This window comes from Acinonyx jubatus, chromosome E4, assembly GCF_027475565.1.
Source record: "Acinonyx jubatus isolate Ajub_Pintada_27869175 chromosome E4, VMU_Ajub_asm_v1.0, whole genome shotgun sequence".
Taxonomy (NCBI): domain Eukaryota; kingdom Metazoa; phylum Chordata; class Mammalia; order Carnivora; family Felidae; genus Acinonyx; species Acinonyx jubatus.
Window position 1 is genome coordinate 36,334,668 of NC_069395.1, and position 14,997 is coordinate 36,349,664.

Sequence of the window (14,997 nt, forward strand, 5' to 3'; positions counted from 1 at the left end):
CATAGTTGTAGAATCATTTTGAATTATTTTTTGAGGAAAATGCTTAAAATCGAAACACGTCTCAATTATTCATTCTTTTGGAAAGTGATGACAGGCCACTGACCCAAGTGGTAGATAATTCTGAATATGTCTGTTTGACTTTGGAGGTTTTGGTTCTTTGTTTTCTTTTGAGAGGGCAGGTGCTAAGTGGTAAAGAAGCTTTGAGGTTTCAAGACATAGTGTACCTCGTCATGGGCAAACTTAGTATATATCTCAAACACCTGAATTAAATTGTCACTGAATGAAAGGTTCCCTTGGACCTGGTCTGGCCACATATCTCGTATTTGTTATCTACTGTGGCTGTGGTTTGAACTCAATGAGATACTCCTAGGCTGCAGGACCGGCCATCTTGCTGACATCCGTTCTTCCTAGCCCTTCTGCCTGGAAGAGCAGTTGTAGGGTGGATGGTGTGGAGCGGGCACACCCGGTGTTGGCTCCTTCAAGGAACAGACCCAGAGGGGCAGGTGGGCTGGTAGCAGTGGCCTCAGCAACCGACTTGGTAAGTGAGAAGGAGGCCCAGGCAGGTGGTTCCAAGGTGCTGGGAAGAATGAGCACTCAAATGATTACAGTATATCAGGGACCAATACTAGTTCAGGAACTGTGGTCAGCTGCAGGGAGTTTGGCTGAAGTTCACATGGAAGGAAAGGGCTGGCTAAGGAAACACAGGAATGTGAAGATGATTGTAGGCAAGTGTCTTAATGTACGTACGTGTATAAACAATACAAAGAATTTTGAACGCTTCAGAGACACCACTGATGTAAAAACAAACAGGCTTATTCATTCACTCAACTGTATTAGAAGAATCAGTGAATATATTTGAAAGTAATAAGCCTGAATTTCTTTTAAACTATCACATGATTTAGAGTGGTTCTCAAGAATTAGTAAATTATTTGAGGCCCAGTTAACCAACATGTGGATTTTCTAGGACCATTGTTTTCTTACTTTAACCTCTTGCTGTTCTCCAACTATAATATGAAAACAATAATAAGTCTCTCTTCATGCATGTGAAGTAAAATCTTGGAGTTACTTTAAATGAGACTCTTGAAGTATCTCTGAGAAGACAGAGCAGTTCCAGCTGAGGAGCGTGTGACATGTCACTTTCCACAGTCATCAGCCCTGGGCAACTTCAGGCATGGGGCTGGAAAGCAACTAGATGATGTCCCAAGGTAACTTCTAGCCCCAGGATCCTCTGACCTCAACCTAGCCCTGGGCAAGCCAGAGCGCTCCAAGCAGGATTGCCAAGATGATCCCCAAGGAGGCAAGCAAGACATCTGAAGGACAGCCAACTCGTGGCCATTTTGACTAATTCGGGACTGTACAGGAAGACTTAAAGGGATTTTATTATTCCTTCAGATTAATTTGTTTGAAGTGACAGGAGAAAACCTTTGTTCTATTAAAGACTGCAGGCATAGAGAGAAAATACATCATCTATACAATTATACAATGATGTCTATATTGGGAGGATAGTAATTTAGCGGGACCAGTGTTCCCCTTAAAAAAACTGAGACTGCTCACTTGCTTATTTAAAATAATAACATAATTGTAGACCAGTATAAGAAATTAATCGTAATGAGTTTGCTTTCTAACAAATGTACCAGAACATATACATCCAGTAGGACCAACTGTTGAGAAACCAGATCATCTTGATGGTGCTGGCCTTTCTCAGTGGGCATTGAGAAATCCGAGGCCCTTTTTCAGGGAGGTTATTTTGTTTTTTGTCTTGTTTTATTTTATGTTTATTATTTTGGGAGAGGGAGAGGGAATCCCAAGCAGGCTCTGCACTGCCAGTGTGGAGCCTGGTGCAGGGCTCAAACTCACAAACCGTGAGATCATGACCTGAGCCATTTTATTTTAAAATAAATCAACAGGGGCGCCTGGGTGGCTCAGTCGTTTAAGCATCTGACTTCAGCTCAGGTCATGATCTCAGTTAGAGAGAGAGTGTTGCATCGCGCTCTGGGCTGACAGTGTGGAGCTTGCTTGGGATTTTCTCTCTCGTCTCTCTGCCCCTCCCCTGCTTGTGCTCTCTAAAAAATAAGTGAATAAACTTAAAACCAACAAAATCCCCCCTTTTTAATGGTTGAAACCCCTTTGGCACCCAGAATGTAGTATCTATTTCTTAGCTCTGTATTACTAGTCCTTTTGACTAATTATAAAAATCATATTCACAAAGAGATTTTTTTCACAATTGAAGATATATCAAGAACATACTGTTCAGTGCTTTATTACATGAGATTCCTTTTTTTAGGTGAGATTTTTGAATGAATATCAAATCACTTGGAATTTTAAATACTATCACCTTTAATGTTTATTATGCTTTTCTGCAACATAATGAAATAATAGGTTGTAGGGAGGATGCCATTAAAAATGCCGTATTCATCCTGTGGCCTTATGAGAGCAAGCAGAGGCCCAAATATGGCGTGCAGACCACAGATTCCTCATCCTGAGTTAAATTCTGTCTACAAAAAGAAAAGTGCCCTTTTTGAAATGTGGTCCAGTAGTATTAAATAAGAACTCAGGTTGACAGTATTATGGAGAATCTTGCCATGAGCAGGAAGTCATACCTATTAAAACCAGAGCAGAAGTGAGGGCTGCTAGAGAAGACTCGTTGGTTTAGGGGCAAGCAGCCCTCGACCTTACTAGCTTCTGAGACCATCAATGAATTAAAGCACAGCCCATCACCCCCACTGTTGCTACGGAATCATTCCAAAAAGATTCGGTTACGTTTTTTACACTGTATTTGAAAAGGCAGGGAAGCCTTCATAAATCTTAAATTTCAATCCAAATTGTTTGAAAGTTCACCTCTCCTTGGGAGACCACCTTCAGATAAGTGTTAAGTCAATGTGTTGTACCGCAGCTTTCCAGGATGCCAGGTTTTGAAGGCATCTCTGTACATCTGTATGGCAGACACAGCTCTATGTCTAGATCATATGGCAAAGCACCTTCACGACCATCCTCTCGCCATGCTGTACTTAGACATACAGTCTTGGTGTCTCTAGAATTCTGAGTTCTCCAAAACCACACTTACAGGTGCTATCCAGATTAGAGGCTCTCAGACTCTTGAATAGAAAGCACCATCCTTGTTCTGGCACCTTAGATCAGAACACCCAATTCAGTGCCTTAAAATTATAGAAGAAAAGGCAAAGGCAAGTATCATGTATAAAATAGTTTATTACCATAATAAATAAAATTAAACTTTTTTTTTTTTTACAAATATCATTTGTGCTTGTTTAAAAATGTTGAGAAGGGAATATTATCAATGGAGGGGCCCACATGTTCCTTTTAACATTCCCAAGCGGCACACATACAGTGGAGTTTCTGGCAGCATCCTCAACTGACCATAAAAATAGTATCAGCTCATTTGTACTTCTGTCTGTTCATGCTCATTCGGACAAAGTGGCAGATGCAAAGGAAAAAGAAAAACCCAGTGAAGGATTTGGCGGAACTCAGTAAAAAGAGCGTCAATATAAGGAGAAGCCCCAGGCTGACAAACTTGCTCAGGAGTAGAAGTGTCCTTACAGCATTGGTGAAACGTCAGATGTGGGCAGTCTCCAACCGATGCACAAGTACAATGTCTGAATTTTAAGAGATTACATTCATTGGGGCAGGGTGCATCTTAAGATCTTTCTCATTGTTCATATCCTGATACAAGATCTGTGAACTTCTCATTAAATAGCTCCTTGATCCGTTGACCGGCTCTGAAGTCCCAGATAAAGAGACAATGGCTCTAAGAAAAGTTTAATGGTGGGGCTGAGAGGGCACCCATGGGGCCTGGCACCTGCAGGGCGTTCAAGTCCAGTTCTAGAGGTTCCAGAGTAAGTGTGACTTGCTCACATGAGAATGAAGTTTCACTTGAAACTAATTTAAGCTGCACATTCACATTGATTCTTTTGAACTGTGTATCAGAGGGAGTGGAAGTCAACACTTCTCAACATGAATACCTTGGGTGAGAAAATGGTGCTTTCTTTGATGGCTGCGGTTGGTGCTAAGGGGACAGAGAAATCCCCCAGCTGGAGGGCACAAGAGCTGGTGAAGGTATTTGTATCGAAGCGAGCAAGAAGGCAGTACAACGATTTAGTGACAGAAGAGAGGCTACCCCGGGGTCTGAGTGTGCCCTCAGTGGGTTCCTCTTAAAGCAACACGATGTGAGGAGGGAGGAGAAGGAGGGTGTCGGCAGCTCCGTCACAGCTGGAGTTCCATTCGAGGGTCTTAAGGCTAAACATCTTTATTGCAAAACATTGTACAATCTACTCATCAAACGCACAGCAATTTGTATCTCCACCAGGACTCCTACAATTTTCCAGAGAGTGCATGTGCCATTTGGTGGTCAGTGCAACAAGGGGAGATGAGGCTCTCCCTACACTGGGTGCTCCTAAGGCATTCTTTTAGTCCCTACAGAGGCTTCAACAAAAATTCTGACACTTGGCCTATTTCACCTTCCACCGAAGGATTTGGAGGGGAAGTTGCTGGATGGGGTGTGGTGGTGGAGTGCATTTTTACTCTAAGCCATGCTAGCTCTGCTTCTGAAAGAAGATTCCAGAAAAGGGCCTGATGTTTGGCCAGCAACACCACACAGATCTAGAGGGTGGAGGGTAAAACAGGCCCAGGGATTGGATAACGAGAAACGGAAACAGCTTTGGAACCCTTGGGCCCATGCTGTCATAGCATCTGTTTTTTTTGTTTTTGTTTTTTTGTAGGCCACTGGTTGCCTACTATACTGGCTGCAAACTGTCTGCACACAGATGGACTCTGAGGTTGAGAATATAAGGAATCGTCTTAGAACCAAGCCGGGAGGTCTAAGCATGAGTGAATGGGATGGATGGAGGTGCAGATGTCAAAACTGTGCACTAGACCAGACCTTCTCAACCAGAGGGCTGCCTCCCTCTCCTTTCTAGGGGATTCCTGGCATAGTCACTGGAGGAGCCTTTGCAGGTGCACCGGACAGCAGCACTCAGTGCCGGGGTCCCATCCTCCACAGAGAACAGGCACTCCGTCTCGTTGGCTGTCATATTTCATAGACCCAGCCCTCGCTCCCACTCCCCCATTGGTGGGGGAGAACAAGTTCAACAAGCAGCCAAGTGCTGGGGCAAGACCTCTTGCTCCAAAAGCAGCCCATCAGGACACTCTCTGGGAAGTGGAGCCACCCTACAAATAACATCCGAGGTAAGGAGTTTAAGTACGAGATCAAGTAACTGGCAAGTACTGGGCAATGGTGTAATACATCATGTCCCCTTCCCTCAAGAAGGAAAAAAACAAAAAACAGGTAAATATCTCAACATAACTTCTAAAGTCTAAATGTTAAGTCCAACACCTAGTAATTCTGTGTTTCCCTAACCTCTATTCAGCCACCAGACAGTGGAAGATTCAGTCAGTATCTGAAGCTTGTGGTCCTTGCTCAGGAAGCCAGAGCAGCGTCCAGGCAAGAGTAGGTAGTTGGCACGAAGTGGTCCATGGCCAAGTGCGTGTCATAAACGTGGAAGGAGAGAAGGTTTGGCTCATTTTAGAAACTAATTTTTTCAGAGGAAACAAAGCAAAAGTCCCTAAGTGGAGTCTAGAAGACTAAAAGCGTGTACAGGCCACACTGTGGGGATTTGTCACCACAGGCACACATGTGGGCCCTGCGGCCCTGAGATGAGCACATTCCCACCGCAGATCCAGGCTTTTCTGGTCATTAGCCCGATTCATGTCCTAGGAGTCAGTCCAGGAGTACATTCATGAAGCTTTGTTTTCCCCCCAAAACAGGTCTGGCTTCCAAGCCTGGCATATTAGCATCTTTGCCCCTCAGACCCAGATGGGGAGTCATTTCTTAATAAACACCTGTCCCCTCAGAGCTAGTGGGGAAGGAAACGGCCCCTCTCCAGTGGCCTGCAGGGTGCTGGACAGGAGCCTGTCACCAAGCCCACAGAGAGCTGGGCACATGCTTCTAAAGCTGGATGATAGAGTCATCCAGGGCCCTTGCCCTGACTTAAAAGTAGTGGGTACTAAACTTTAGAAGCAGGCTAATGAGCACATTTAAGGAACAGCAAACTAGAACATTCTGGGGGCAGATGGGATTCCAGATATTTTATAGCCTCTGGACTAGTTGGCAGCTTCTCAAAGAGACTGAAAGTCTCAGTGCTTTATCTAGAGTCACAAACAGTTAAGACTTGGCCTTGGGAAGTTACACTTCCTATTTGTATGCTGCCGTCTGAGGCTAAATCTAATAATGCTGCAGCCTCAGGAAGCCAGCGGCCACCCGGTAAGCCTCCCAGGAGAAGCTGCATAAGTGTACGGGGACCCCTGGGGAAGGGCCCTTCCCTTGACCCCCTGGACTCTGTTCCCCAGGGCCATCTGCACCAATGCTGGCAGCCAGGAGAGGACAGCCCCATTTTGCCCAGACAACTGAGGGCCAAGTCCTGGGACCTGCCATGGCCACCAAACAGGACCAAAGGGGCGAGGGAAGGGATGGGCCCAGACAGGAGGCCTTCAGAAATTCTATCTTTGGTAGGGCAAGTGCCAGCCTGGCAGGTCCCCTTCGGTACTGAGGGGATTAACACCGGTTCTGGATTTGTATAGCTAAGCTACACCAAGCGCTAAGGGTGAGGGTGCTGCAGTGTGACACATGCAGAAAGCCAGCGCCCTGGCTGGGTCCCTGCTGTCACCAATAGTCCAGGTCCTAATTCTACTCTCTCCAAGCTAGTTCTTAGAGCTGAACTTCCAACCCTGCTTGTTAGGGCAGGGCATAACCCCTGAGCTAGTTCCACTCTGCCTGGGAGGGCCCTCTTTCCTTTCTCCGATGCCATTGAAAGGAGCATGTGAATAATCTGACCCCAGGTGACTAGGAGGCCGTGGAGTGTCCCCAAGCATCATGGCATAGGGACCTGGATGACCCACAGGTGGCTCTGTGACTGTCCCTCTGAGCTCAGACCTTCTCTGGGCCCACAGCTCCATGGCCATCTCTGTCCATCACCTCACACAGCTTGAGAACCTGCCACCTCATTCTCCTTCTGCTCCTGAAGCAAGTACAACCGTGACCCTGACGTCTTCGCGGTTTTTCTTGAAATCCTACTGACTTTAGTAAAAGAAAGAGAGGTTAATTTTAAAATAAGGCCAGGCATGGCTCCCAAGTATCCTATAACAACCCCATGCAATGGACATAATGCAAACTGCTGAAGGGCCATCAATCCCGGTGAGAATCATAATATAAACAGAGGACTTGCTACAATCGTTTTTCTGAGGTTGTATGTGTGTGTCTGTGTGTCTGCTTTGCTAGTAAAGCAACTCTGGGCTCATCACCCTTCCTGCCGGTGCCCCACACCCTGAGAAATGCCACAGGAACGCTTGGGAAGAGGCCGAGAAGGAAAAGAAGCAAAGGGGCCCATACAATGAGGCCAGTGGCATGGAGCAGGGCCAGAGGTTCATCTGAGGCCTCTCCTGTGACAGCAGGCCGCCGACTACAGCCCAGAGATTCTCTGCCTCCTGAAGGGCCCCGTGCAGCTCTTACACTTGGGAAAGGAGAGCCGAGGAGGCACCCAGAGCACCTCCCTGCTTTCCGGCCTTAAAGACAGAAAGTCACAAGGCCCTAACCTCCCTGGCCCTCAAACTCCCCTTGTCCCGAGCTTGTTACAAATGATGACTGTGGGCAAATATAAGGTGACAGCAGACATGGGCTGTACAAGGACAGGGAATGCTGGGAAATCCCTGTGCCCACCGCAGTCTTTGGGGTCTTGGTGAAGGATCCCAGTCTGGTATATACATGAGGGGTTCTCCAATGCTTTCCCACCATTCCCCAAATAGCTGCTCTTCTTTTCTGGTGGGTTGTCATCTTTTACAAATATCGTGGCAGTAAAAAAATTAAAAATGAAGGAAAATACCCTCGGCATGCCCCCTCTTCCAAAATTGTGCAGTCAGCTGGAAAACAGCTGTCATCTAGCAGGGTGGTAACACACACCTCTTCCCGTATCTGTGCCCAGATAGAGAAAGAGCGCGCGTGCCTAAGCGACTGGTCCCACTTTGATTTTCTGTCAGGAAAGCCTACTTTGGAAGTTGTTGGTCATGTAGGTGTGTGTGGTGGGGATGGTGTCCAGGGAAGGGCGGTGGGTTTTGGTCTTTGACTCTTTTTTTAGACCACTCAGCTTGCTCCGAAAATGTCTCTCTCTGATTCTGGGGACTGGGGCCTCGATATTTCAAAGAGCTCCTGGGGAGACTGAGAGGATCTTCTGGAAGTTAATATCCTGAGTATCTCAGAGAGCTGTTTCTCAAGATTTGTCATTTTGGTGTTCAAGGCCTTGATGTCCTCCTTCAACTCGTGCTTCACTTCCAGGACCGTGGCCTGCAGCGTCTGCTCGGGGATGGGGTAGAAAGAATGCTTGACCTCCGCCAGGATGGGGCTCCGGTCCTGAGGGCTCCTGGCCTCACCGACGTTGTCCAGACGCAGATCGCTCTTGGTGATGCCGCTGTCACAGGAGTCTGTCTTCTTGAGGGTGGCCTCTCCGGACGCCTTGGTCCTGTCGGGGAGCGTCTCCATGGACTCAGCCTTGGCCACCTGGCTCCAGTCCTCGCCCTTGCCGCAGGCATCCTTGAAGCGGGCCCAGCCTTTGCGCCTGGCGCAGTCGCCCCCCGCTGCCCTGGGGCCCAGGCACTCAGCGCCGGGCGCGTGCAGCCGGCCATGGTCCGACACTGCCGCCGCGGAGGCTGCCTGGAAGGCCACGGGCGTGGCGGGGCTCTCACGCACGGTGACCACACTGGCCTTCACCAGGCTGTGGTTGGCCGCGTGCTCGGGGATGGCACCGCCCTTCTCCACGTCCTGGTCTTCCAGGTCGCGGCCGCCCCTCTCCGCAGCCAGCCGGGCCTCCTTCTGCTGTCGGAACCTCTGGAAGAGTCTCCGGACAGGGTGGTCCGGGGGCAAGATCAGGGGGGCCTCATTCTTGCGTTTCATGCGCTCTTCCTCCTCCCGCTTCACGTCGCTGATCTTCCGGAACACGATCTGGAGTGAGACAGAAGGACAGCAAAGCTCAGCCCATCAGCCATCAGGCTGTCAGCGCCCCGCCAAGGGCTGCGGCTCCCAGAGGGCTCGCATCCCTCCAGCGCCATCCCGGGCTTTGCTCAGGGAACTGCCCACACCTGCGTTTTCCAGGACACTCACTCCCAGCTTGCCCACAGCAAGGAAGGGACTCCTGCTGTCATCCTCTTCAAGAGGAACAAACTTCAGCCTCTCCATCCCCACACGCCAGGAGGCTGGAGGTGCCAGATGGCCTCCTTCCGGGAGACTGTCCCAGTGCCTGAGTTGGGCCCCTGCCTGCAGTCCAGGGTCACCTGGTGAGCTTTACAGAAATCATTCTTCTGCCCCCCGTCTCAGACCTGCTGTATTAGAACCTCCCAACAGGAAGCCCTTGAATCTGTAACAAGCTTTCCAGGTGACTCTTCTGCATGGAAGTTTGAGCACTCCTGGTCTACACCACATTGCAGAGTAAGAAAGTTCAGACAAATCCCCAGGCAGGGCCACAGCTAAGACTGCCATTGCCACCTGCAGATCTGGTGAAATGAAATTCAGCTCGCCGTGAGAGCAAAGGCAAGTCTCACACAGAAGCCCTCCCCATCCTCAGGCTGCTCACGGGGGAAGATCCCATGGTTTTGCACACAAGCTTGTCTTAATACTAACAGCCATTTGGATGGTTCGTAAGGCACTTTAACGTCACTTCATGTATTCCTTACAGCAGCACTGTAGAGTCACTGGGACACATTCCCATTTTAGAGAAGAGGAAAACCAAGGTTTCAGGGTAGCTAAATGTCACATAAAATAGAAGTTTGCTATAAGGGACTTGTACCCAAGTCATCAAACCCCAGACCCATTAAACGTCCAACAGGTACTTACTGATGATGACAGTGCTTCATGCAGAGGATGGACAGTCAGCAAACTGTCCATGAATCTGGTGCTGAGTAGAGCAAGAGGCATAAATTACAGGGCTTTCCCTGGTGCTGACCTCTGATTATAGGCAAGCTGTGTAATTTCTGGCTTACATTGAGTGTGGCAGATGCGCTCAGGGACACGTTTGACCCATCCCACTTCTCAACTTGTGGGAAGCCACCTGCAATAGGTTGTCTATTTTATATAAATCACCAGTCCAAGGACCAGTCCTGAGATCACTGAGAAGCAGAGGAGAGGCCTGTGTAAGGGAGCAGCATCTTTTCCATCACCACAACCTGGAAACCCCTGCGCCCTGTGCGGGCAGCCTCGGACCAACCCAGAACCTGCCCCAAGGACCTGCCACAGGACTTGCAGGTCTTGGAGAGGCACACATGGTAGCATGCCAGGACCACAGGCTTTGAGGTCAGAAAGAAATCTCAGCCCTGCCACCTAGCTGTGTGACCTCAGGCAGGCATCTTACCTTCAGAGTCTATTTCCTCCTTGAAGAGTGGGGAAAATCCCCACTATTGTGACTTGGTGTAAAGCCAGCACAAGATTACTTATGTGAAAGCACAGGCCCGCTGTAGATGCTTAACATGAACCCTCCTTCCCCCACCATCTCAAGGCCTCTGCCTTTTTAACCTCCAGGTGCAGATGGTTTATAACTCACCCTCTCCTCCAGGAAGCCCCCCTGGCCAGAGCTCTCTGATGGCACCACTCATTAGGTTCTCAGTTCTGACCGACGAGATTGATTTTACAGCCCTCATAAATACAGAGGAGTCCAACACACTGAGTTGCTAGATGCAATCAACAAATCGTTGGCTCACACCTGTCACCCGATTTCTCCATCAAAGCTCCTGATGCCGGATGACTCTACACTTGGGTCACTAACAGGTGGGTGGGATGCGGTCGCTCCTCTTGCCACCTGGTTAAGTTTTTACATTCCTTGGGTCACAGTGCATGACTTTCTGACCTGTGCTGGGCAGTATTTCTCCCAGCCCTGCCCTGCCCAGTGGTGACTTAACAACCCCGCCTCCCCTGGTTCCCTTCAGCCATATCCCATCTACTTCTATATTCTAGCCTGCAGATCCAAGCTGTGGGACTCAGGAAAACAACCTGAAGAGAAATCCAATGAAAGGCATCATGGGGATGGAGGGATGATAAATAGAAGGAACAGGACCTTCCCTGCTCCTCCCGCTCTGGGGTACCAGACTTCCACCTCCCTCCCCGCTTCTGCCCCCTGTGCTCTGTTCTGGGAATGACCCCTGCTCTCCACTGGGCATCCAAATCCCCCTAACACCAAGACCCAGCTCAAATAGCACCTCTTCCAGAAAGGCTTCCCTGATTCCATGGAGGTCTAAGTTACCTCTGGCCTCCCAACACCAACCGCCTTTTCTGTGCTCGAACTTCTCTTCTGCCTTAACTACTCTCTGGCCTGTGTCCACCTGTGGTAGCCCTGCCATCCGTTTCCTCCCCCAGGCACATCCCTTCTTACAGAGGGGAGGAGGGAAGATGGGAATAAGGAAGGAAGGTGGGAAGAGAGGGGGGAGTGAGAAAAGAGGGAGGAAGAGAGAAAGGATGAGTGAGAACACACATGTACTCAAGACTTGGTGGCCTGAGCTGACTGCTCGTTTCCTGCCTTTTGTCCTGCAGGACACCTGGTTTTTAACAGTATCATCCTGTTTTTACTTGAGGTAGAGTTGGGCTCTGTTCCTTGTAAGCAGCCATTCCCAGTCATGATACCAGTTGTTGACACCTAAAACTCTGAAATCTCTCTGAGGTCCTAGAACAGTATTGGGCATGTCTCATTGTATCTTCTATTAAAAAAAAATTATCTACCCTAAGAAAACAGGGATTGTCTGTTTTGTCCATTATTTCCAGCACTTAGAAAATGCCTGGTACCTGGAGGGCCCTCAATAAATAATGTGTGGCATAAATAAATGAATAAAAGATACATATGAGCTAATGAATCAATGGGAGAATGTCCTCTGCCTGGAAAAGATGGAACGACAGATGTCATAGTCAATGGTATAAAGGAAGGGGCTGGCTTGGAACACACATGGTCCTCTGAGCAACTCTCTCAACATCAAAGGTTAAGGCAGCTCTTGAACGTGAAATGAGATATTCTAAGACTAAAGAAAAGGAAGCACTTCTTCAAATATTGAGGGGGCAACACAAAGCCGATCCCAAGAGGCTGTACAGTGAAGTACACCAGTAGGCTGACAAAGGCTGTAATATGCACCTGTGGTGGACGTTTGTGAGGGGCAGCGTATCCTCTGCTCTTCAACCAGATGCCCCGTGGATCCTGGACTAAGGGCTCGGGGCCCGGCCTGACCCAGGCAACGTCTTCAGATGTTGTAGCCACATGGGTGGGGGCAGCTCAGCCCTCCTGGGCTGGGGCTCTCTGCGGAAGGAGACGGGGACTTCTGGCTCTGTGCTGACTCTTCTGAAGCCTCTTGGCTTATCCCAAAGGGTCACCCTAGTGCTGCTGTCACTGGTGGCAGCCCCACCTGAACAGCACTGGCCCATCCGATGGACAGATGAACCAGGAAAGAGCTTCCTGCCCTGCAAAAATGCCCGAACCCTCCTTTGAGGATCAATGAGTAAAACCAGCAACCCCCTTGGGGACATGGGGCTGATGTGGTCTGACAGCTGTGCTGACCTGGGGTCTGGGGTTCCGCTTACTAACATCACCCACGTTCTTGGAGAAGTTGGTCTGGGAAGATTCACCTCAGAGGCAGCCGTGTCCATGCATTTGGCCAAGTATTTCATATCTGAGTGGGCAGGGGTGGCCCCGTGACTCACAATGATGAGGTCTGTGCTGCCAGCACCAGGCACTCTAGGAATGAGAGGCAAGACCCCGAGACCCTGAACCCAGGGTGCTGTCTGCTCTGACCAGGCAATGAACAGAGGCCTGAGGATAAGTCTATCAAGCTTTTCTAAAGTGTTCCATGATGTTTTAACAGGGATCTTGAGGGGGAATAAATCTCAAGATAAAATAAACTTGAGCCACACCACAATGGTAAACTGGCTGCTTTACTGCAGGACTTCTCAGAGTCTTACCATGTTAATGTGTCTTTGATGAATGTCTAAGAGGAGACTACTGCATATGGCATTTCTTGAACGCTTTCCCCTAGACTCCCTGTTTTGAAAGAGTAGTGTTCCCTAGAAACCCCTCTGGAAAACACTGAAATCCACCCCCATGTGGGGGATGGGGTGCCCTTTGTATTTGTGCATCCCCTTGATGGATGAGAAGGCCATTTCCTATGCTGTGTTCCAGTCAGATGCTGCCTCCTATCTCTAACCCTGCTACTGAGCCAGAGTGTGGGGTTCTGGGTTTCCATCGCCCCCTAGTGGACGGACAAAGCTGCATGATTAACTCTCCTGCCTCCCACCCCTCAGTTACTCTATATGCTTCATCCTTACTGAGTAATCTCAGGTTCTGAAAAAGCCCTGTTCACCTACTTGAAGCTCCATTCAATCTCATCTCCTGCCCCATTCATTCAACCTGACTCCTATGTGAGCTTCAGGATTTAGCTTAGGAGTCATGTACTCCCAACGAGCTTCTCTCCCCACCCCGGGTCAAAGACCCTGCTGGTAGCAAACATGGGGCAGCCACACAGACCTCCATCAAAGATCACTGCAACCCTTGTGAAAAGAAACACTTTGCTTATTTGTCTTTTCCTTTGGGGGAAGCTCTCTGAAGGCAGGCACAATGCTTTATTCAGTTTTTTATTTTTCATCTTTGGTGTCATGCCTAATATATATAGTGCTTAATCAGTGGTCAGTGACTCACTGAATATGTCAGTGAATAAATTACAGCCATTTCCCTGTTTGTGAGCCCATGCTGGGGTGAAAGAAATGATGTGTATGCCACCCCTCACACACACACACACACACACACACACACACACACACACACATCTGTGTCTGATATTCATGGTCCCATGGAGAGAGAGAGATTACAAGTGGACTTCTCTATGCACAACTGATATGCTTCTGAACTATATGTTCACATAGAGTGAACAGATGGGCCCTGTTTTATATTTCGATGTTATGATGGTGCTACAGGATATACATTCATTAGAAACGGTACTTGGAAGGGAGGAGCCAAGATGGCGGAACAGCATGGAAGTTTTTTGTGTGTCTCACGTCCATGAAATACAGCCAGACCAACACTAAACCATCCTGCACACCTAAAAAACCGATTGGAGGATTAACACAACAATCTGCACAACCTGAACCACAGAACTCAGCAGGTACGTGGTGTGGAGAGGGGAACTTGGGAGCGAGAAGCTGCAGTGGGCAGGGAGCAGCTTTTGCGGGGGAGAGAGGACAGAGACGGCATGGGGGGTCGAATACAGGAAAAGCACCCCTCCCCAAAAGCAACTGGAGAGAAAGTGGAAAATTGGAAACAGCCGCAGGGACTAAACTAAAAAGGGAGAAAGGAGAAAGGAGAGGGTTTAAATTCCATTAAAACTGTAAACAAGGGGAGCGCAGAGTCTGCAACTCTGCAGCTCAATATCGGGCGGTGCTCTGGTGGAAAGGGTGAATCCCCAGGAGTAGAGTGGGGTCCAGGAGGTTTTTGGGCCACACGTGGAAAAGCAGTTCCATGGCTGGAAGGACATTTGGTAGAAACTGTTGAGGTCCCCTGGTCCCAGCAGACCCCAGAGAATGCCCACATTTGCTGGTGCTGGAACAAGGTCGTTAAGGGTGAAGCCTGGTGCCAGATGTGTGTTGTAAGAATCCCTGAAACGCTGCTGCTACACTATCTTGCGAACTTTTTCTGGGGCGGGCTGGCACCTGGCCACAGTCCGGCAGCAGCAGAGTCCAGCAAGGGTTCCTGGGTGCAGCCGACATTTGGCCATTTCTCGGTGAGGGGCGGAACGGGTCAAAGCCGCAGTACTTCAGAAGCAAGGGGCCAGGGCAAAGAGCCACATCTGAGATAAAACTCAGGAGAGAGGTTCTGCCTGGGGCTTGGTCATGGCCGGTGAAAAAGCAGTGAGTTGAAGAAAGCTGAAGATGGAGGACGGGTGCACGATTGCAGATTGGGGAGAATAGAGTTCTGACACTAG

General features: G+C 49.0%; 1 protein-coding gene across 3 annotated transcripts in view; it reads right to left on the minus strand.

Annotated features, from left to right (window-relative positions):
- Positions 1 to 3,189: 3,189 nt before the first annotated feature.
- The window catches only part of KCNH1 (potassium voltage-gated channel subfamily H member 1), a 372,723-nt gene continuing 360,915 nt past the window's right edge, over positions 3,190 to 14,997 (minus strand). For all 3 annotated transcript variants that reach the window (XM_027074502.2, XM_027074501.2, XM_027074503.2), the window contains exon 11: positions 3,190 to 9,001. In XM_027074502.2, coding sequence (XP_026930303.1) covers positions 8,147 to 9,001 — 855 coding nt within the window. In that variant the 3' untranslated portion in view covers positions 3,190 to 8,146. The remainder of the gene's footprint in view (positions 9,002 to 14,997) is intronic.